This window comes from Mustela erminea, chromosome 1, assembly GCF_009829155.1.
Source record: "Mustela erminea isolate mMusErm1 chromosome 1, mMusErm1.Pri, whole genome shotgun sequence".
In the NCBI taxonomy this organism is placed as follows: Eukaryota; Metazoa; Chordata; class Mammalia; order Carnivora; family Mustelidae; genus Mustela; species Mustela erminea.
In genome coordinates, this window is record NC_045614.1 from 45147769 (window position 1) to 45171673 (window position 23905).

Consider the following 23905-nt stretch of genomic DNA (forward strand, 5'->3'; position numbering starts at 1 on the left):
CCCTCCTCTGGAATTCCACTGTTCTCCTTGATCAGTGAGCTTGGTCTTAGCTGGATGCTCTTGCTGATCTTCTGGGGGAGGGACCTGTTGTAGCGATTCTGAAATGTCTTTGCCTGAGGCAGAATTGGACTGCCTTTGCTAGGGGCCAAGCTGGGTAATCTGCTCCATTCACTCTCAGGAGTTTTGTTTCCCTGATTGCTTTCCATAGAGCTCTGGATGATGGGAATGAAAATGGCAGCTTCTCACTTTCCAGCCCAGAGGAGCCAAAATCATGGGGCCCCACTCCTTAGTGCACCCTCGGAGAAAAGCGGTCAATCACTCCCATCTCCCTGGTCTCTGGCCACACTCTGAGCTTACCCAGCCTGTGAGTGAGCATTTCTGTCTCTGGCACAGAGCCCCATTTGGAGACTCCAAACCCAGCAGATCCTCCCGCTCAGCTCTTCCCACAGAGGAATGTAAGTCTCCCTGCATCTGCCACTTGTGGGGGTCCCTGCTCAAAGAGCAGTGTCCTGACTGTGCCACTGATCACAGTTTAATGTACCCCGAGATGAGAGCTCACTCCTTGGCTCTGTTTCTGTAGCCAGCTTCCCTCCTTTGGGAATGTAGCGAGCTCTGCTACATTCAGACACCTGAGACCACACTGTCCCCATGAGGGCTCAACCCCTGCTTAGCCTCTGGAGCGATGCCTCTCAGTGGAGCAGACTTTTAAAAGTTCAAATTCTGTGCTCTGTTGTTCTACCTCTTGCCGGGAGCCAGCCCCTCCCTCCACAGTCTATCTTCCCATGGCTTTGGATTTACTTTTCCGCTGGTCCTGCCTTTCAGAAAGTTGTCGATTTTCTGTTCCTAGAATCGCTGCTCTTCTTCTCTTCAATCTGTTTGTAGGTGTTCAGAAAACTCCTGCGAACTGATGTCATCTCAGTCTGCTACTCCTCAGCCACTTTGACTCTGCCTCCTCCCTTTAGGTCAGTTTTTGCCTCCAAATGAGTTGTAGAATGTTTGCATTTGTGAAATTTGTCGTTATTTTTTATAACTGGAGCTTATATAACGTCAGAATCAGCCATGTACTTATATTTAAAGGAGTAATGAATCCATTGTTCCTGAAATTTGTCTGGATTTGGAGTCAAGGTCAGAGTAGGGTTTGCTGACCCACTTCCCCTTATTGTTCTTTGCCACTCCTATGAATGCTTCCTTCAGTAATGCACATCTTTTTGCCAACAGAGATCACTTTTATCTCCTCACACTTTCCACTCCTCACCACCATTTCTAAGATATAACATTGCATACAATTAGGTCCTCATTATGTGTGACACAATGTATGATGACAGCAGCACTACTCTGTTCAGCAGGAAACAAAGAGTAGAAGAGTTCACTTCTCATTTGGACTTTCTTTTACTTTCTGCCTTCAATCATACCGGCTGTCTGCACACTTCTCTGTTCCTTCCTGTTTAAAATGCTCATGTAAGGGGGTTAAAAGAAGGAAGGTGGAAGCAAGGACAGATGAAAGAAAGACCTTGTCCTTTAAGCAGGAATGTCTGTCTCCTCTGGTGTTTGTTTTGCCTCTTCTCTGTTCAACCGAACAAGCAAATAGAATGAAGCAGATCCTTATTCAGTAAAAATGCTGTGTGTTGGCTAGAGTTACACATAGGTGCTTGTGTGGGGCCTTTGAACATCCCTTGCTATTTATGTTATAAAGACTAACAACACTAAATTGTATTTGTAATGGTAGTTTGACAGCTGTCCGGTCATCATTTCTATAATCAATAATTATATTTTAAAGGAATACTCACATTCCAGAAAACCAGTTAAGAGTATTTTATTTGTTTCTGAATTACCTTGGGTTGTTGTCCATACATTTTATGAGTAATTTTGATCCACTGAGATGCTGCTGATCTTACAGTTTCTTAGCCAAAATGAATTTCAGTGATTGTAAGAAAGGCAGGAGGAGAAGACTCCCAGCCAGCAGCATAGAGTAGTGGACCCTGTGTGTGCCTTTCTTGGAACACTCTGGTGGCAGAATAAATAATGTTTCTCTCCACTGGGCTTCCCCATTGATGCAAGTGCTGAGAGGGAGAAAGTAAAATATAAACATGACTCTGGGAGCACACCCAACAAACCAGCTTTACAGAAGAACTACCCCTTTCTTGTCCCTGGTGAAATGGCTTTGGTCTACAATCCAAGAAGGCAACATGTTCCCACTGATCACACATACAGCACTGATGCTCTTGAATGGTGAAGGGCTTTACAGGATGCAGAGTAAAAAAATACAGTATGACAACACCACCTTGGTTTGCACAGGGTGCTTCTGTGCATGCATAATGTACAAACTATGTAGCTTCCAGATGTGACTCAGATGTAACTCCCGTCTAAACCCATAAGCTCATATTCTGAGCTCACGCTCAACCCCCTGCATTCCCCATTAGATGTCCTAGAGTTTACTTCCCGTATTTAGATTGTTGCCATTTAAGTGTTTCTGCCCAATACCAGGTGTTAAGAATCAAAAGCCTATTTGATGTGGTAGGAAGATTGACTATGTACCACAGTCCTAGATTCTTGACTGTTGTGGTAGCCCTTCATACCTGCCATTAGGATCAAGAGCCTAAACAACCCCCAGATGCAACGTCTGGGAATTACAATTAGAATTGAATCTGGTATTTTTAGTTTTCTAAAGTGAAATCATAGTATTGTGTTTTTGTCCTTTCCCAGCAGAGTTGAATCACTGAGTTTCCAAGCGATAAAAAACATTTCCAGCAGAAGAGAAGTGCATTGACCAAGGGATTTGCTGGAGACATGTGGCCTTTTACCCCATCACACATGGTAGCTACAGAGTGATCTAGCACATAGAACAAAACTCTGCAGGGCTGTTTTTCTTCATTGGCATCCTTAATTGGTTTAGGGCTGAAAGTCATCTGTGCTCAATTCATAACTTAAGTACTCGTTTTCAAACTCTAAATTGTATAATAATGAACAGTGGTGCTGAGCTCTGGTAATGAAAATCTAGTAGGTCTGGCAGGAGCTCAAAAATCTGCCATTCATCAGGCGCTACCATTTCAGGTGATATTAATGCAGGAGGTTTCTAGACCACACTTCAAGGAATAAGTTTAAGCAGCATAGCTTGATTTTTTTTTTTTTCCTAAGTTCCTTTCTATGAAATATTTATCTTGAGATCCTACTGCTCTCTGATATGACTTAGTCCTTTAATGCCTCCCCTTACTTTGCTGGCTACATTTTAGGATTGTTTATAGATGTCCTATTAAAAAAAAGTCTACATTTAGCATTAGTGGACTTTTCCAAACCATATCTACCCACTAGCTTGCTTCTTTATGCATGTTGTTTTTTGCTGACCTTACACTTTGAATGGAGATTATGCTATACACTTGCTCCACTGTACTTGATACATGGGCCTCTGCCTTGCTTGAGTACACCATCACCTGAGATTCAGTCATAGTTTTCTCTTCTCAGTCTCAGAAAAACTCAGGCTGTCCCCCTCCATTCCCATTATTTTTCCCAGTCTGTCTTCTGGTAGCCTAACTGAGCAGCACTTTGCTTGCCCAGGGGAGAAGTTTGGGGACATATCAAAATGGGCCAAATTAAAAAAAAAAAAAGAGTAAGATTGTTGCCTTTCTAAAACTGCAGATAAAATAAGTGACACCTAAGTGTAGAAAGATTTTTTTTACTGTATTTCTTAGAGGATTATTTTATTTTTAGGTAAAAATCATTTTTATTTCTACTATAGATATAGTATATATTTAGTCTGTGACTGGGAAAATACATTCAGGATTAAATAATCTCTTTTAATCTAAATTCTACAGTTCTTTGCATCTCTTTCAGTACTCTAAACATTTTAAGGGTAGCCTTGGCACTACATTTTGTTTCTGGAACATTAACAGGAGGAAGCAAGAAGAAATTGGCTGACAAGCATCGATTTTTGTCTCCCCCCAAAAATAGATTTTAAAAAGAAAAGAGTCAAATGGGGGAAGAAGTTTGAGAATCATTTGTTGAGAGCAGTGTTTTCCAATAACTTTCAGTACTTGATGACAAATGGAGAGAAAGTTTAAGGGTAGTCTGACCTTTAACCTAAATAAATTTCTGGTCATGAAATCAAAATCCAAAGATTTCTCAGTCTTTGTTGAAACATGAAAGGGGGCTTTCCTAAGTTTAGGTGTTCTCTCTTCTTTTTACAAATGTATGGTTCACTCGGAAACTAGTCCATGAGAATCTGTGATACGGAACTTTAGGGAATGCAGGCAGTATTGTAGAAGTAGCCTAGTGAACAACTGGCAGGTGGTCTCGAAGCAGAGGAGAATCCAGGAAATCATGATGTACCAGTATTGGCATCTGCACTAAATCCCCCAGCCTGGGGCTAGAATCAGTGATCTGGAATCTGAAAAACTGTATCTGTGCTATTGGCAACCTGGCTCCTCTTTCTTTCTCTTAACATGATTTTCAAGAATTTCCAGAAGAACGAAAAATAATTGCCTGCTGCTCCCCCTGAGAGATCCCTGATAATAATGCGAGTCCATTGCCCTAACTTCTCCAAGCTAAGCGAGTCCCTGATTTTTCTCCCTTTTGGGAATCCACAAGTTAAAACATCAATCTGAACATCCTGCCACTTAAATGAGGTTTATTCCTTATAAACAAAGGGTAGTGGTTACAGCAGGAATGCAATGTGTATCAAGTGAGGATAAATTTTCACTATAGGTCAGTGGATTATTGTGTCACCCTGGGGATACTTTTACTTTGTCACATCAGTAGCTCTTCTTTGTTACACAGAACCCTTGGGGAGTTCTCACAATTAGCTGCTGGCATTCAACTGTGAGTGTTCTGAGGAAATGTTGGTTTAGTTTCAACACGAATCCTGTACCTTGACAGATCCATCCATTTTCTTTGTGTGGGTTGGTTTTACCGTTTTCTGTTCCTGTCTGCTTGCATCTCAGCTGTTAGTCCAAACATGTGCTAAAAAGTCTTTCTCTAAATGTTATCAAGAGAAGATCTGTTGGTTTGACTTTGCCCAACAGAGAAAATTTAGGAGTGTGTCTAAAGCCAGTGTTGGCTGATGTTCTGCTCTTAGGAAATGGAAAGCTAGGCATAAAAGGGTCTGTGTTAGTAGTTTTAAAATTTTAGTGTGCCTAAGAATCACCCAGATTGAACTAGGTTAAAGGCAAATTCCTGGTCCCTGGATTTTTCTGGTGCAGTCAGTCTGGACTACGATATAGAAAAACAAGCTCTGCACTTGCTTAGTCCTTGCATAACATGATTACAATGTGGGCTGTCCACGGTCTAACTTTGAAACATATTGGCTTATTAAAACATTGTCCTCTGTCATTCTCTGAGATGCTCCTTTACTTCTCTAGGCTGGAAATCTTGGCTACCCTTTTGATTACATAGAGCTAGTTACTGTGACAGAGAAAAGGGTGAACTTTATCTCCTAGACTTTACAAATGGCAAATGCAAAGTGTTTTATATGTACCTTCAAGACACTTGAAAGTCACTTTGTCACTACTACACAAAGATAGAACAAACCTTACTGATACCTCCCTCCATGTTTCATCTCAGAATGTCATTCTGAGGACTGTGTTTCACCCAGCTACCTCAAGGTTTAAGAGAAACAAAGCAACCCTTTAACTCCATTTTGTCTAAAATGTTCATATTTATATAACTCTAGGCTAAAGTTTTTAAAGTTAGGTTATCTGTTTTCTACACCTGCATTGCTAAGCTTTCTAAAATCTCTCCCTCCATCTTTTTGAAACTAAACAGCTCATGTTTGAAAGGCTATGGATTTCCTTAGATGAAAACTGAAATACCACTCCCTTTATGCTAATGTTAATTTACAGGCAGCAAGCTTGGTTAACCAAGAGAAAATAAAAACTTTGGATGAAATGTGTTATTTATAGCGAATGCAAAGCATCGTTATTATCAATTCTTGTTACAAAATACACAGAAAAAATACCATTTTTGTTATTTAAATATGGCATGGATACATTGAGAAATAGTACAGATGTTAATCCACAGTCTCTCAGCTGCATCCTGGATAATCATTATTATGTTTTATTCTTACTCGGAATTACTAGTAATAGACTGTGTATTTCTGTATGAATTTCAAATCAGAGAACACCAATGAATTGAGATGATTGATATTATACACACACACACACACACACACACGTGCACACACACACATAATTTTAGAATTGGGACAACAATAGAAATAGTTCTCTCTTAGAGAAAAATCCAAGTGTGTAGCTATTAGTGATCTTGAGAGGAACATTTGCTACTTAAATAGATATGCCAAAAATTCACATAATTCTTCATATTTGAATTGAGCTAATCGTTGACCAGTATTTAAATTTGTTTCGAAACTATCTATATAATTGTTGAAAATCTGAAATGTATATATCTGTATTTTGAATTATCTGGTTTCAAACCATGAGTGTTAAAAAAAAAAGTACATGCTTAGGTACTTTTTCATTCTATGCTTTTCAGTTATTTGGCAGATCCTGTTTTCTTTTTTAAGAGTTTTTTTTATTTATTTGACAGACAGATACCACAAGTAGGCAGAGAGGCAGGCAGAGAGAGAGAGAGGGGTAAGCGGGCTCCCTGCTGAGCAGAGAGCTCAATGTGGGGCTCAATCTCAGGACCCTGATATCGGGACCTGAGCCAAAGGCAGAGGGAGGCTTAACCCACTGAACTACTCAGATGCCCCATGATCCTGTTTTCTTTTGTTTAAGTCTCATTAATGAGAGATTTTATACATAGAGTACGGAGAAAGGATGGTGTAACAGTATAATTCATGTTATCTTTGAATGCATATTTTACATGTATGTGCATATAAGTTCATGGGCAAATACTCAGGAATTCTTTCCCATTCTTAACTGGTATAGAACCACTGACTAAGTCCAATCCTGTTATTTTGGAGATGAGAAAATTGAGGGCTAGAGAGACTAAGTGATGGAGAGTTAGGTCATTGATTTAGTAGTTGACCCAAGGCATTGACTCTCAGTTCATGGTTTGTCTGAATTCATATCCTGCTTTTTCTTACTACGAGGTCATTGGCTGTCCTTACTCCTCTATAATAAAATAGAATTCTGTTTCGTCATCTTATCTCCTTACATTTTATCTATCCCAAGTTCAACATATGGATTTTTTTTTAAGCCTGGGTTGTAAACCTTCCAAGAAATTACCTTACTTCGTGTCCTCCACCAAGATTTCCAAGCCAGCTTTATTCTTTTTCCTCAATCCTGATACAACTGCATGAATTTACTCTCATCTTATCACTTATCAACAAAGCCTGGTTGTAAAGGCTTTCCAGGATAGCAGTTGCAATTCACACTCTTCAAAATAATCACACCTAAGTGGGGAGTGGATTGTCATCTCCAGGGCAATATTCAGTATCATAGCCACTGGCCCTTCTTTCTGGAAATTCATTAGGCAATGCCTAAGTTAACTGAATGAATATATTAAAAAGTGAAAAAAAATTACACACAAATAGAACAAATCTTTAGTAATGATCTTCTGTGCATAAACTGCTCTTGGTATCAGAACATACCAAAATGTGTACATCATGATCTCAAGGAGCTTACAGTCCAAAACAGGACAAAACAAGTTACCAATACACCTGATAGAAAAAGAAAAGTGGCTACAGGGAGATATAATTGAAGAATCATGTGGTTAAATGAAAAAGATAAAGGTCTACAAAAGCTTTCTAGGATAAAAACATGAACTTGAACTAAATTTTGAAGAATGAAAATGGGTATGGGTGGTGAGATGCATTTTGACTATCTTTATTATGTGTGTATCTAGAAACACGTACTCTCCACTGCTCTATAATGGTTTTTGGATTATTCCAGTCTTTAAACTTTATAGCTGTTTTGTGATAAAGTAAGTTTCATACATCTAGTCAGTGTTAATTGAGGGAAAGTATTCAGAAACTCATACATCATTGTATACTCATGTATTACTGAGCTAGCTATAGACTCATTTGAGTGTTAACTGAATTTGTGTGCTGAGTCACAGACGGTTCCGGCTGTATGATATTTACACGAACATCCCCATGTATGGATCCCTAGTAGGTTGGGGAAAAAAAGACAAAAACAAGCTGGTCATTTACCAGATAATTTGAGAATCATGACTCTAGGTTGTTCTTTACTTACATAGAGAATTTAAGAAACTTATACATATTTTAGCAGTACAGAGATGTTTCTCTTTATTAGTGTATATATGAAATCATCATTGCTTGCTTCCATTTCTATTATCCCCTTACAGAGCAGAGAAATGTTTAGCTTTGTGACATTAGAAGGTCTCCCAGGGTAATAGCAGCACAAAAGAACTATAGAAGGCACAAAACATAAACAAAGTAAAAGGCTAAGCAAAAGGCAGATAGAATAAAAAGTAAGAGGAGAGGAAAGGGAAGGTCAAGCATTCAGGAAGTTGTTAGTAAAAATAAATTGTCAGTGTGAAATAGGAGAGTCTGTGTCTCCACTTCATTATAATCTACAAAGGATTAGTCTTCAGTGGGAAATTTCATCTAAGAAGCTGAAACTAAATCTGTTGTGTATTATTATTTTTTTGTTCTTATTTTATTGCTCTTATTTTCATTTTGTAGTTGTTTTCTGTTATTGTTTGCATTTGGAAGATATTCTTCATTTTGGGGCACTTGCCTCTCTCATTTCAGATGACTACGCACTGCATGGCCCTGTTTTTATTCAGGAACCAGGTCACACGATGTTCCCTTTGAATTCTGAGGAGAAAAAAGTGAAGCTCAACTGTGAAGTTAAAGGGAATCCAAAACCGCATATCAGGTTTGTTAATTTAAATCATGCGTTTCCTTGCGTACGAGTTCTGTTATTAAAATCGACAAGTACTTATAGAGCACTAATTACTTAAAGTGCTTTTAGACAGGCATCATAGAATACCCCGAGACACTAAAGAGATCTTTGTGTTCATGAAAGGTTTAGTGCCCAACTTCTGTTTCTGGCTGTACTGGGAATTAAATATCCTGTCTGACACCCTCACTGAAAGCCTAAATATTTCTTAACATATTTTTTTAAAACACTTTTAACACCTGCACCAAAAAACTGGTATTAAAGTAAGAAGTACTCAGAAGTTAAAAAAAAAATAAAATAAAAAATTTTTTAAAAAGTGGATTTAGAACCCAGAGAAGAAAACTAACCCCTAAAAGCAGGTTTTACCTTGAATTATGTGGACTAGAACTTTGGATTTTGCAGCTGCATACATAAAGCCTAGAATGGACCAAGACCAAGAGGAGAATCTAACATTAGCATACCTCCTAGGATAGACCTGGGACCTAAAGGCTATGTACTTAGAGTGCATGTAACAAGAAATACGCTTGCCTCCCCAAAGAACTATAAAGCAAAAATAATTCCTGTTTCAAACTTTGGTGCTAGTAGTCTTAATAGAAGATGAGACACAGCTGAAAGGAGAATTAGTAAACTGCAAGGTATATCTGAAGAAATCACCCAAAGGCATCAGAACTGGGTAAAGAGAAGTAAAGGGAGAGAGAAAGAAAGAAAGAGGAGGGAGAGAGAGATACAGAGAAAGGGAAAGCCACAAAAAAAAAAAAAAGAGAGAGAGAGAGAGAGAGATTAATAGAAAATGTTTTTATATGTTTAATCAGAGTTCATAAGGAAAGGCAAGGGAGAATGAGGCAGAGACAATATTTTATGAGAAGGCTAAGAATTTTCCAAAGCCAAATAAAAATTCTTTGCTGTAAGAGTGCTACTTCAGTCAGTGAAACATGCAGTATTTTATTCTCAGGGTTGTGAGTTCCAGCCCCATGTTGGGTCTACATACAGATTACCTAAAAATAAAATACTTTTTTTAAAAAAGTAAAAAAAAAAAAAAAAAATTCCAAGCTATATATTTAGGTAACCAAATGAATTTCAAGGAGTACAAATAAAAATAAAGCTTCATCTAGAATTATTATAGTGAAATAGCAGAACACCCAAGTTGAAGATACAATTCTAAAAATAGTTAAGCTTATAACATAGATAACCTTCAAATAGAAGGCAGATTAGCATCTGACTTTTCAATAGAAACAAATCAAGACGGATGACAGTCTTCCATATGCTGAGAGAGATTAATTATCAAATTTCTACATAGCAGAAGTATTTTTTTAAAAGGAGAACAAAAAAAAAATGTGTTCTCAGACATTCAGAAACTAAAGTTAGATTTCAGCAAGGGCACCTGGGTAGCTCAGTTAAGTGTCTGCCTTTAGCTCTGGTTGTGATCCCAGGGCCTAGGATCAAGTGTCATATCAGGCTCTTGCCAGGTTCCTGAAATCAAGCCCTGTTCATGGGGCTCCCTCTTCAGCGGAGAGCCTGTTTCTCCCTCTGCCCGCTCCTTCTCTCCCTCTCTTAATCTCTTTCAAATGAATAAAGTCTTTTTATAAAGAAATAAAGTTTGACTTCAACAGACATATTCACTAAAGAAAATTCTAGAAGATATAACTGAAACAAAATAGAAATGGTCCCAGGTAGAGTATCTAAGATAAAAGAACCAATGGTAGTAACGCAAGTGGTAAATGTTAACATTTCCATCTTAAAACCAATTGCAATTACACTGAACAATAAAAATAATAACAATATACTGTCTTGTGGAGATAAAAATTAAAAATCATGATAATAATAGAAGTAAATTTTTAAAAGATATACTGCACAATGGATTTACATACATGGTTAAAAAAAGTAAAATAAAATTTGTCCCCTACCTAACCACATATACAGAGGCCAATTTAAGGTGACTGGAAGACCTGCACGGGACATACATGCTTTTAAAAGAAGATAGGCATACATATCTATGACTTTGAAGGGAAGGAAATATTTCTCAAATATGACAGAAAAAGCACAAATCATAAAAGAAAATATTTAACTTCATTAACGTTGAGAACTTCTGTTCAACAGAAATACTGAGATGAGTAAAATTTCAAGCTTCCAACTGGAAGAAGATATTTTTAATACATGTCATTGGCAAAGAAATAATATCCAAAAATATTTTTTAAATCCCCACAAATCAAAAAGTAAAAACTGTTTTTTAGTAGCCTAGTAGAAACATTACTGAAAGACTTGATTAGGTACTTCTAAGAAAAGAAATATCACACATCCATGAAATAGATGGAAAGATTGTCAGTGCCATTAACAGAAACATACAAATTAAAACTGAAATGTCACATTCTTGAATGCGTACCAGATTAGCAGAAATTTAGAAAACTAAATTCAACATAATATAAATAAATATAACCTAGTATGTTCGTACAAGGTAACCCCATGCAGTAGTGAAAATGATGAATTACAGCTACAGTATGATGGATCACAGGAACATAATTTCCAGCAAACAAAGCAAGTCACTAAAGAATGGTATAATTCCATATTTATAAAGTTCAAGAGCAGGTAAGACGGAGCAGTTGTTTAAGGATGCCAACATACTTGATAAAATCATAAAATCAAGGGAAAGAAAAAGACAAAATTAGAGGTCATAATTAACTATTGAGAAAGGGAGTCAGTAGATTCAGAATGGAAATGGAGACTTTAAAATATTACTTTCTTGAGAAACAGAACTTTATTGTCTTGTGACACTTTATAATGTTGGGAGGATGAAATTTTCTTCTGTCTGAGATTCCTCTAGCTGCACTAAGAATTAAATTAACATAAGGCAGATTAACAGAAGAAAATCAAATTCAAATTCATATGTATGAGGAATCTACACAGACATGAAATTCCAAAGATAGGCAAAAGTGTGGTATATATGTCATTCTGAACTAAGGAGAAGGGCGGGGTCAGGGTCTTGGAACTTCAGAGGGAAAGAGTGAAATTCACAGCAAGATAAAAAAAAGTAAATGTTTGGTAAATAAATGTTTGTTAGGCCACATGACTTCATATATCTTATACGTATGATTTTGCCTCTGTTTGCCTTTAATGATGAAACTTTAAGCTAATGATCAATATATAATAGTGTTTAGAAACCAAAATAATAGATAACATATGTCATAGTTTTGGGGAGGAAGAGATTGGATCATTAAGGATCCACAGAAGTGGGGTATGAACTGAGATATTTAGTTTGCAATTTGGCAGAAGATAAAGGACATCTTATATAATTTAAAGGATTGGAGTATTAGTGTAGTAGAAATTATTTTAGAATTTAATTTGTGTGCCCATTCATTCATTCATTCATCAACTATATCATCATTCATTACACCACCCAGTGTCTTTCAAATTCTGAGTTATGGGTGCATGGAACTGGCTCAGCAATTACCCGGGAGAAGTAATTCTAGAGCTTCTACCCAAGAGTTCACCATAGTATCTCTCCTTGAATTGGGATATGGATTAGGATTCTGAAAATATGTGGTCCAGGAAAGGTATTTAAATCACTATAGTAAGCTACTGTATCAAACCACTATATTACTGGACACCACCCTAGGTCTAAGAAGTGGTGAAGGTCGCTGCAGTGCTATGCAGAGAGTATTTTGCTATCCTTGCTGTAAAGGATGTCCATATTCTAGGGCATCCTGGAGAGTCTACTTCAGGATGCAAGGGGAAGGTACAGGGAAAGTTGCATAGAAAAGGAAATATTTAACTGAATTCAGAGGGCAAATGACGTTTTGCTAAATGGATATTTTGCCAAAAGACGTGCATTACTGAAAGGGGGAAAAAAACACTCTAATGGATATATAATTTATCATTCAAACCAGGACAGTTCTGAGAGTAAAAGGCCACTGTTAATAATTATTCTAGGGCAGCAGGTGTAAAACCAGCACTGTCCCAGACAAACCAGAATGTGCACTTATTCTCCGCACACAGAATATGTTGAATTCAAGGTTAAATCAGATATTTTAAGATGTGTTATATAGTAAAAAATAAATGCGAGAGGCAAAGGTTTCAAATACATAAAGGATGAGTTAAATGGGCCTATTTTTTAGCACAGAGCCAAGTGTAAGTTCAGATGTTAGCCTTAAATGAAAACAAATTTTGCAGCAGAATTTGGCAAGTTGTTGCTTGGTTTTTACCCCAAACTGTGACCTTTAATTAACATTGCTTTTGTAACATTGTGTTTCCAAGATACAGGGGCCTGCTTTGTTATTTAAAACAAGCAGTGGAACAGAAACCTATTATGTTTTTAAAGATTGCCAGGAAAAGCTGAGAAGAAAACTTTTAATCAAATGTACCAGCAATTGGTTGCAGGGTACTGGGTTTTCCTTTATACCTTTGGCAGTTTCTCTGTAACATAATAGCCAGTTGCTACCTGGGAGCTAAAAACTCCCTCATGTTGAAGGAAAGAGCAAGGGATAGAATGGAGAGATCAGGTATTTTCAAACAGTGTGGCTCTACTTTTTCAGTGCTCAGGCTGACTTTGAGGGGGACAAACAAGGAGGAGAAATTCAAGGTGAACTCTCCATGGGGATTTTCAGCATTAGGTTTTTCCGCAAACACCACAACTGACCTCTCTTCTTTGTGTTTATTCCCTCAACTGAGCCTTCTCTTTTCTTTGTTTCCTGCCCCTCAACTTTGAAAGGATTGACCTAGACCCAGAAAAATTTTAGAACTGTTGACTTTTGCCGACTTTCCTTGCATTAAAGTTTCTTAAGGACTTGTGACATTACTTATTGCACTCAGCTTCCCTTTCCAGACAGATGGGACGTTCAAGTACTTGGCTGGAGTACTTCTACTGCGAAGTTTCTGTTCAACTTAGTTTATAAACAACAAATTCCAAGTCACAAAGGTCTTGCCCCTTCTTCCAGGTCAAATTGAGACCGTGAACAAAGAAAGAGGGTTTTATTGCAACAAATTCCACAGATAGCTTCCCAGCAAAGTCTGGAAAATTGTACATTCCAGCACTTTATAGTGTCAGCTTTTAGTTGGGCTCAGCCTGACTCTCTGGAAAGAGCTGAGTTATGGTTCCCAAAGTGGTTCAGAAATCAACTTACGGGACTCACCAATTGTCCTGACCCTAGGGAAAATCTCTCTTTGTTCCACATGGGCATTGTTTCTATTGCCAGTACTTAAAAGATGACTCAAACATTGAAAATAAACTGATTTTTCAAAGAGTGTTCCAGTATGGGATAAGATAAGGAATTCAGTGCAATCCACATTCAGTGGGAATGAACACTGACTTCATTGCAATAAAGCTGGGTATAGTCCTTTGCAATCTAGTCTCAACTGCATTTCACAGCAAGCACTTTATTTTCTAAATAATCTCTTTTCCTTTGCTATTTGTATGTAAAAGCAGGCAATAAAGTAGATTAAAGGACTTTCTGCAGAGCATTTAGGTTGAGATGACTAGTGTAGACAAACCTACAGAGGTGTTCTCATTATCCCCACAACCACTTTTCTAAAAAGGCTCACATGGTCCATTTCTAAATTCCACATTCTGCTTGCAGCTCACATTATATTGCAATTTCCTCTTTGAGTTCTTAGATTTGTCATATTAAATTGCTCGACTATCATTTGAAGTGAGAGTTATAGCCAAGACGTGATCAGCTGACTCAAAAAAAAAAAAAAAAATGTCTAGGGCAGGCAGTCATTTTTAGAGATTCATGTGCATATAGACCTGCTAAAATATAACCCGGCTTTCTCTTTTTATTGCTTATTGCTTTCATGCCTGTGTCAGAGCACAGAGAGAATTACTGTCAAGCTTAAAAACAATGTCTGTTTCTAATACCCATCTTCTTATAAACAAACACATAAAAAGCTATGTCCCACTTTGTGATTTTGACCTAGCTTTCCTGCCCCTCATGTTTCTAAATTTTATTTCGAAGACATAGATGTGAACAAACATACAACACCATACTGTGAGGGGCTAGAATGTTTCATAAACTGTGCATGCTCAAAGCTAAAATATACAGCAGAGAAGTAAAATATGTAGTCAGGTTCCACAGACATTTATTGAGTACAAGGAAAAGTGTCAAGGTCTAGATTGCTAAAGGGACAATGCAAAAGAGATCTAGGCAAATTATCTACAGTGAAGGCGGAATTGCTCTGTAATAGAGCAGAGAGACTCCTGTAGGAGATTGTGGAAAACTTTGATTAATTTTGAGTAGGAATATAGAAAATGACTTCATTGGAAGAGGTGTGATTTAAAATTGACCTTGAAGCGTGAGAGAGATCTTGACAGAAAGAAAAGAATCCTCCTTAAACTTCTGTTTTGTGGATACCAAATATCCAAAATGTTGAAACAAACTGCCTTGCATTTTTTCATTTAAATCCTTTTACATGTACGCAGCAGCCATAATACTCCAGAATGTTATGAGAGGATGCACAATGAGCGTGTATGTACAAATATACATTTTTTTAAAAAGATTTTATTTATTTATTTGACAGAGAGAGATCACAAGTAGGCAGAGAGGCAGGCAGAGAGAGAGGAGGAAGCAGGCTCCCTGCCGAGCAGAGAGCCCGATGCGGGACTTGATCCGAGGACCCTGAGATCATGACCTGAGCCGAAGGCAGCGGCTTAACCCACTGAGCCACCCAGGCACCCCAAATATACATTTTTAATGGGCTTTGTTTGTTTTTTACTGATTGAAGGAGATTAAAATGGAAGTCTCTCATTCTTTAGTCTTATTATTGTTTCTTACCAATTTCCTTTATGCTTCAGTGTTTTCTTATTTTTTGGTCTCTCAATGTAAATGTTACTGTGAGACTGTTGATATTTCAGAAGTTTCAACTATGATATTTTCATTACCGGGTATTTGTGTAGAACTTGGGAGGGAAGGGGAGAAAAAAATAAGATACATAGTCACTGAATTATATTAGCTTATAAGTTCCTAAGTATTCAAAGGAAGGCAATTTGGTTAAAATAAGCTCTTTTTTAGAATGTTATTGGCTGCAAAAAAAAGAGGAAGAAGAAGAAGACGAAAGAAAAAAGAGAAAGAAGTAGATCCTGTTAGTAAAGCTTTGCTGTTTAAATGTGTGAGTCCCAGTAAAATGTATTTATAGGGCCAAACACTAGAGCCAAATACCATAGATGATTCAAGGAAACAAAGAGAAGAACAACAAAACTCTCTTTGCCTCTGTTACCTAATTACCTGATCTCGGTTTACCGGGATGGCTGATTGATGATTGAGTGCCATTACTAAGAAGATCCTCAAAGTGATCCATGGTTAAGACTAGTTTGGTCCCTAAGACAGCTCTAGATCAATAGAGTTCCTTTGCTTTGCAGTCAGCCATTTCAGTCATATTAAGGACCAAATCAAAGCAACTCTGCTGCAATTTCATCAAATACTAAGCAATCTACCTGAAAGTGGTGTATTCTGTCATCGGTATAGACCCATTTAAAGAATAACTACAAACTTGGAGAAGGGGGGAAAAAAAAGATTAACTTCAAACTAGAAAAAGGACTTTGGCTAAGAAACCCTATTTGAAGAAAGTTATACAAGATGCAATGGGGATTAAAAAAAAAAAAAAAGTGAAGTGTGTGTAGTATCAGATTAGCCACAAAAGGAGGTATTAAAATTTTAATATCATTGTTTACTGTAACAGACATGCTCTTTCCATGGCAGTTGTCAACCATTGCTGAATAGAGCCTTTCTTTCTTTCTTTTCTTTTTTTTTTTTCCCATGGTTGAGAAAGTCACAGATGATATTTCCTGCTGTTGATAGTTTTTATATCTTTTATGTGATTCAGAAATATTGATTAATATTACAAGGCTTTACCTACCGGCATTTCTATACTATAGGTGGAAATTAAATGGAACAGATGTTGACATTGGTGTGGATTTCCGCTACAGTGTTGTTGAAGGCAGCTTGTTGATCAATAACCCCAATAAAACCCAAGATACTGGGACGTACCAGTGCATAGCAACAAACTCATTTGGAACAATTGTTAGCAGAGAAGCAAAGCTTCAGTTTGCCTGTAAGTAGCAATTACATTATGCTGCAAATGTAACTTTGAGTTTTGGTACCATTAAGCCTTTAAAACAGTTTTGTTTTGTTTTTTTTTAAATCAAGCAGATTTTAATTTGTTATGTGATCTTCACCTTTTTTTCGTATTTGGGAAATATCTTGTTAATAGGATAAATTGTAAATCTAACTGGATAGATGTATTCTGCTTTTAAAAGGTTGAAGACAGTTTGATTATTTGATAGTTTGTTATGAGACTCTCTGTAGAGTTCACACGCACTCAAATTTATACATAAATTTACATAGCCAGAAATTACACACATAAACCCACAGACATTATAGAGTGTGTATAAGCAAGCAATTGAACTGCCAGTAATAGTCAATTTGAGAAGTATTTAATCATAAAGCTCAGAGTTTCAAAAAAAAGTTGGTAGTCTATTAATCCTATAATTCTCCAGTTTTTTTCTTGTTTTATAAATTAGGAAAATTTTTAAAACCACTAGATTAACAACAAAAAGTAGAGACAAAGTGTTAGCTTCTACATTATACCTTTTATACTTCCAGTTTAGAACATTTAAAAAATAAATCACCATATCTTAAGACCATCATCTAATAAAAGTTCATGAACATATCAAAGAAAGTGGAACTTAGAAATAGCAAGTTGAAAATTAAATCCACAGGCAAGAACAGTGAGTACACATTTGAGTATGAATGTCTTTGAGCATTGATGTTCAGCTACATTTTTAAGGGTTTTTGTATTTGCATATGATTATACATTTCCTTGTGTAAAATCCCAACTCATACAGCAGTGCATTAATGTCAAAGGTTTCATAATTACAAAGTCTGTTGGCAGTAACACTGTAGAATATTCTCATTAACAAAATCCTCTCTGGGAACTCAACATCAAATATATCTAATATCCAGTACTAGATCTATTATTGCCATCAGGTGGCATTTTTACTAGTTAAGAAATGAGTTTTCTGAGTATTAGATATATATTGGATTCCAAGATCATTTTGTTTGTGAATATTTCCTAATAGAATCTTCCAAATATTCTTAGGTATGCAGAATAATAGAAGGATAATATGTCCAATTGAGTGTTATAGAACCAAACTCTTTATCTTGGTTTAATGCAAGTTTGATACCTTTACCTATTTTTTAGGAATGACAAGTGAATTTTGTTGGGTTCCTTTTGAAAAATATTCTTAGACTCTTTGATTCTCGGAGTAGGGTGGTCTCTGCATTCAGTGAGATTACTTCTTTGATTTTTGGAATTCATAGAAGAAATTTTTAAGATCGCAGTAGTAACAACAAAAAATAAAGGTTGCCATAGCACTACCAAGCCTATCTTTCTAATTTATGACATTTTGAGAAACAAATTACCAACTGTTAAGACTATCCTTTTTTAAGAGTCCATGCATTTCTACTACCAAAACTATCCAAAAGTCAGAATATCATGTTCGAGGGTTGTCATTTAATTACATTCTATTAGCCTAAGGAAAAGCTCTAACACTCGTTTTGTGGCTGAGTTGGCCTGAGGACCAGTGTTTGGAGCCCACCTTGCTTATCCCACTTAATGGGTAATATAGGCAATCTGGTACCTTAAGAATCCATGACTGATTATTGTTCAGCCTTAAAAATTCTAAAAACAGGGGTGCCTGGGTGACTCAGTGGGTTAAAGCCTCTGCCTTCGGCTCGGGTCATGATCTCAGGGTCCTGGGATCAAGCCCCACATCGGGCTCTCTTCTCCTCAGGGAGCCTGCTTCCTCCCCTCTCCCTCTTTGCCTGCCTCTCTGCCTGCTTGTGATTTCTCTTTCTCTGTCAAATAAATAAAATCTTAAAAAAAAAAATTCTAAAAACAGAGAGCTTACCTATTCATCACAAAGCATTCTGACCCATGGTAGACTGCTCTAGTTTTTCAAAACTATAAAAACAAACCCAACATCGTGTTCTTAAAATTGAGCTAAATATCTGAATTTCCATCATTCTAACTCCCAAGCCTTGCTCTAGGATTCTGGTTAGGCTTCAAATACGTGAAAACATGATCATGTTTAATTGTTGTCTTCTCCAAGCAGTAAATCTACAACCATCTTCTTCATGACACACACATTTATGTTAATTTATCTATTAAATTGTGACCATATCAAAATGCACCCAATTCTATGCATGCGCCCTGACCTTTGCAGAGGACAGTTGGAAAAGCAGTAGCCCACAATGTGAACTTCTTTTTCAGTGAATGCAGCTGACATTGATATTCATCTTATTTTAAAGCCCCAGTCTCACATTGTAACCTTATTTTGAACATACAGTCCTATAAAATCTGAGGATTGATTTTTTATGAATGTCTATTAATCCCAAGCTACCCAACCATGTTATTTTATTAACCTAAATTCAGCATATTATATTTACCCCTATTAAATTCACCTTCTGAGTGGTGACCCTTTGTTCCCTCACAGTTGAAATTGTTTTATATCTATTTTTTAATCTGACATATTGATTGTCCTCCTACTTTAATGTCAGCAGAAAATTTGATAAGCATGTGTACATTCAAATAATTGATACAACATGTTGACCAGGGCAGGGCAGCATGCCAACACAGAACTTCCACTGAGACAAGATGAGACTGAACTTTTAAATCAATATTCTTTGCATATTCTTGTTCAGTTAGCTATACATTTTCCCACACATACTGTAGTTGGACCCCAGTTTCTCCTATGTATTCTTTAAGTAGTGAGAATCTTTGCCAAATGGCTTGGTAAAATCAAGATGTATTATTTTTTTCTTCCATACCCCTCCTACCTGGTCTCTATGCAACTTCTCTACATCTTCTTTAACCATTTGTCATAAAGCAGGCCGATTAATCTTTTAAACATGTAAATGAGATCATTCCACTTTGCTGTTTTATGCGTTCTGCTGCACTAGAATAAATCTCAAATTCATTACCATGGGCTCATTTTAATTTCTTGAAAATGAGAATCTCTCTTTTGTACTGGAGCCTTGATACTTTCATTCCCTCTGCTTTACATGCTTTTCTCATGATACTTTACATGCTCATTTTCATGATCCTTCCTTCTAAATTTAGGTAGAGCTTCTTCCTAGGAGAAAGGTTTCACATCACCCTGTCTAACCTAAGAAGGAATTCCCATCATTTCTGTTTTTCTCTTCTGCTTACCTTCTTCCAGCCTTCTACTTCTATATAACATCCTCTGTTTCGTTTATTAGGACTTAATACAACCTAGCATGATTTTGTATATTTATTTTCCCTCATCGTTTAATCACTGCGATAGAGTCTAAGTTCCAAGAGAATTGAGACTAGCTTGTCTGCAAAGTCTAGGAGACTTAATATGTATGAATAAAGGATTTCCTTAATTTGTTTCCTCTTTAGTGACACAAAAAAGAAAATATATGTATAAAATTATTTGAGGAATGATGTAGTTTTATAAACTCAGACCCTTTATATTTTAATCATTTTCTAGAATCCAGCCTAATTGATCTTAACTCTGCAGTTTCTAGACTTTTTTTCTTCATTTTATAAAAAGATGATGCCTTTATTCAAAAACCTATTTAAATAGTTTAGAATAAAATACTTTTCTTCAGTGATGTAAGGGGAAGCATGACAATGGCATCTCTAATGTTACTAATTGCTTTCACCCCAAACATCTTCATAATGAGCGAGGGGAAAAAATATTGTCTTTTGATCATACTTACTGCACCATAATGTGCAAGTGAAAATACTTCTTCATTTTTAATCATATGATTTTATGGCTGAAACAGAACTTAAAATATTCTTGGCCTATATCAATTTAAAAATGCAAATTAAGATTAGAGTAACTGAATTACTCATGGTTATTTACACAGTAAATAAATGATAGCCAAGGAAAACCAGCCTCTGCTCCTAGTTCAGTGCACCCTTGATAAGAAAACATGACTTCATCTTTATCGTGTCATAGCTTCAAGTCTCATTTTTATACTTTATATAAATTTATCTATATGACAATCTTATAAGGTATACATTGTTTATGGATGATTTTTAAATCTTATAATGCTGCTATGTAGACATAATTTGATAGTCTCTTGTATTTAGCATTTTTAAAGAATGAATTAATTCACATAAGCAAAAAGTCTCGTTAATGGAGATGATTCCTTTCAGAACCTACTCCTCCCCAACATTTTTTTCATTCAATATCGTTAGGCTGAAAATCCTTCCTTATTAAAAAGGCATAGCATAATTTAAGTCACTCTTGATGAGATAGGGACATTTTCATGAGCATACATTATTGTAATGCAATTTGGATCACATTTTGTTTTTCAGTTCTCCTGCAATATTAAGCCATTAGCATTCATTTTTCTTGCTGTCACAAGACTACTATACCCCTTTCACTATTTACTCCTTCTATTATACCAAGGGCTACAAAACCTCATTGATTAATTTATCAGGGTTGGGACACCTGCATGGTTCAGTCAGTTAAGTGTCAGACTCTCGATTTCGGCCCAGGTCATGATGCCAGGGTTGTGGGATCAAGTTCCACATCAAATATCTGCTTGGAATCCTCTCTCTTCCTCTCCCTCCCCCTCTGCTGTCTCCCCACTCATGTGCACCTGCACTCTCTCTCTCTCTCAAATAAATGAATATTATCTTTGAAAAAAAAGTTTTTTTATAGGAGTCTACCCAGTACACAGACCTTAGTAAACTTGCAATAGTAGTTGTTAAACAAGTGAAGACATAGTAAGAGTGGATGCTAAACTCATCAGGCCATATTTGGGTCATGATTTGAACCACTGAGTTCAAAGACTTTCTGATGATCCTTTGAGAGTGTTTTGAAAGTGGGTGCAAGCATTTCCACCCTGAGGTGGAAGATATTATGCGGAAGACAGCTGATGTGTTATTCCAGATAAGGGTATATGTTGGGACAGGAGGCTTTAGCCTAAAAAAATATCGTTCATGCATGGAATATGTCAAACATGTCATCCGACTCCTGAAAACTTGGCAGAGTATACTTAGCTTTTCAGTACAATATTTTAGGAATAGCCTTGCTTTAATCTCCCCTCCATCCAAGGAAAAAAGCAAGTTGAATGATCCTTCATTCTTACATAGACAGCTGAATCAGAAGATAAGGCAGGAATGGAGGGAATTTCAGTTCATTATTTTCACCGCTTAATGGTGGGGCTATTTCAAGAGGCTTTGTCTATGCAGTTTGAAGGGCTACAGCCTCATCATTCTCGCCGCCCACTCCCTGCAGACGAGTATCCCAAGTTAAATCTGTTCGAGAGTCATTGTGTATGGTAATTCAGTAGGGCATTTTTTTCTCAGACATATGGACATCTAGTTTTTAAAGTAAATTATATGACATACTTATATACTTAGAAAAATAATCATAAAACTATTTTTAAAAATTGATTATGTGGGTTTGAGAACCTAAGATATTATATTGCCCAAGTTTAAGTGAAATGGAGTGCTATTTATTGTTCCGCTTCACTTTTGGTGTCCGTAATGTTTCTAAAATTCAGACATCTCATCGACATTGGGAAGATAACCATAGTTAGCTCTTAGGGTTGTTATGAAGACTAAATTATGCAGCATATGCAAAGTCCCAGAATATTTTCTTGCTTGAGAAAGCCATATAATAACTTTCTCTACTTTTCTTTCTGTCTTTTCTTCCCTGTCCTTCTCTTTCCCTCCCTTTTCTTTTTAAAATAAATATAATAATCAACGTTTGTTTATTTTTCTGCATTCTTTTTTTTTCAACTTTCAAAAAATGTAAGTAGACACTTAGTTTACATTGGAAAGTTTAAATTTTTTATATTTCTAAAGTAATATATAATGCAAAAGCCATATATAATGTGTGTGTATATATGTGTATAGAAAGATAGAGAGACAGAGAGAAATTTGAAAAATCAATTCCTATTTCACCCATCCCTGTTCCTATCTCCCCTCTGGTAACCATCAGTTTATAACTAACATTTATTAACAGCTTAGGTATAATGGATAAGATCACAAGCTCTGGAGTTAAATTCCTTGCTTTGAAATTCAGCCCCTTCTATAGCCCTGTGACCCTGGACAAGATACTTCTCTCTGCCTCAGTTTCTTTCTCCATAAGATGGGGTTAATAACCATACCTCCTTTGTTGTAAGGGTCAAATAAATTAATCCCATTAAAATTCCCACATCATTGTCTGGTACACACTAAGGATTTAATAAATGTTAGCTATTATTATAGTATTTATTATAATTTTATTACACTATCAGATTTTATGCTAAGGACTTTGAAAGCATTGTCCTGTTTAGTTCTTAATATAACCCAAGATTGTCCTATAGATGAATTTATACAAAATATAAAAATAGACTTGAAACTAAGAAGTGTTAGATAAAGATGAAGGGATGTTTTCTTATAAATCAAGGTAGATCTAAAGCAGAAGCAAGCAAGGGTGCACTGAACTAGGTGCAGAGGCTGGGTATTTTTATTTCACAGGTGAAGAATCTGAGAATTAGTGAAATGAGAGAACTTTCACTGAGGTTGCAGTGGGAGGAGGGGAAACCTTAGGGACCTGACCTCCTAATTCCTGAGCAGATACCCATTACATGGAATTTGCCAAGTGTGGTTCCCTCATGATACCTAAAATTAAACTTTCCTAGTGGAATTCATGTTCAAACATAGATTTGGATGGGTGATAACATGTTTCCTTTAGAGACACAAACTTGGAATTTTTAATGTGTTTTGTAACCTTTAATATAGTATCTCCATCATTAATTTTTTTTTGTTTTTAATTTTTTAGTTATAAGCTTCCTTGATGTCATCATGATGTTGATTTAGTGTTAACATCTAAAAGCATAATGTTGTGTAGTGCAATTATGCATACATTTGTGACTTTAATTTTAATATAATTGGTTTCAGGTTCCATAATGAGAATAATTAATAACAATATTTCTGCTCTAAAAGTTAAAATGCAAATTCTCAATTTATTATAAGTAGGTTATAAAACATTCTGAATATTGAGATTTTATGGTAAATAACCCTGGGTTCGTAAACTGTATGTCCCCAAGCAGTAAATGACATATTATTAT

The 23905-nt window shown here is 36.4% G+C and overlaps 1 protein-coding gene across 10 annotated transcripts in view; it reads left to right on the forward strand.

Annotated features, from left to right (window-relative positions):
• Nucleotides 1-23905, forward strand: part of CNTN4 (contactin 4) — a 935293-nt gene that overhangs the window by 616847 nt on the left and 294541 nt on the right. For all 10 annotated transcript variants that reach the window (XM_032325555.1, XM_032325501.1, XM_032325492.1 and 7 more), the window contains 2 exons: nucleotides 8669-8795; nucleotides 16681-16856. In XM_032325555.1, the coding sequence (XP_032181446.1) occupies nucleotides 8669-8795; nucleotides 16681-16856 (303 nt within the window). The remainder of the gene's footprint in view (nucleotides 1-8668; nucleotides 8796-16680; nucleotides 16857-23905) is intronic.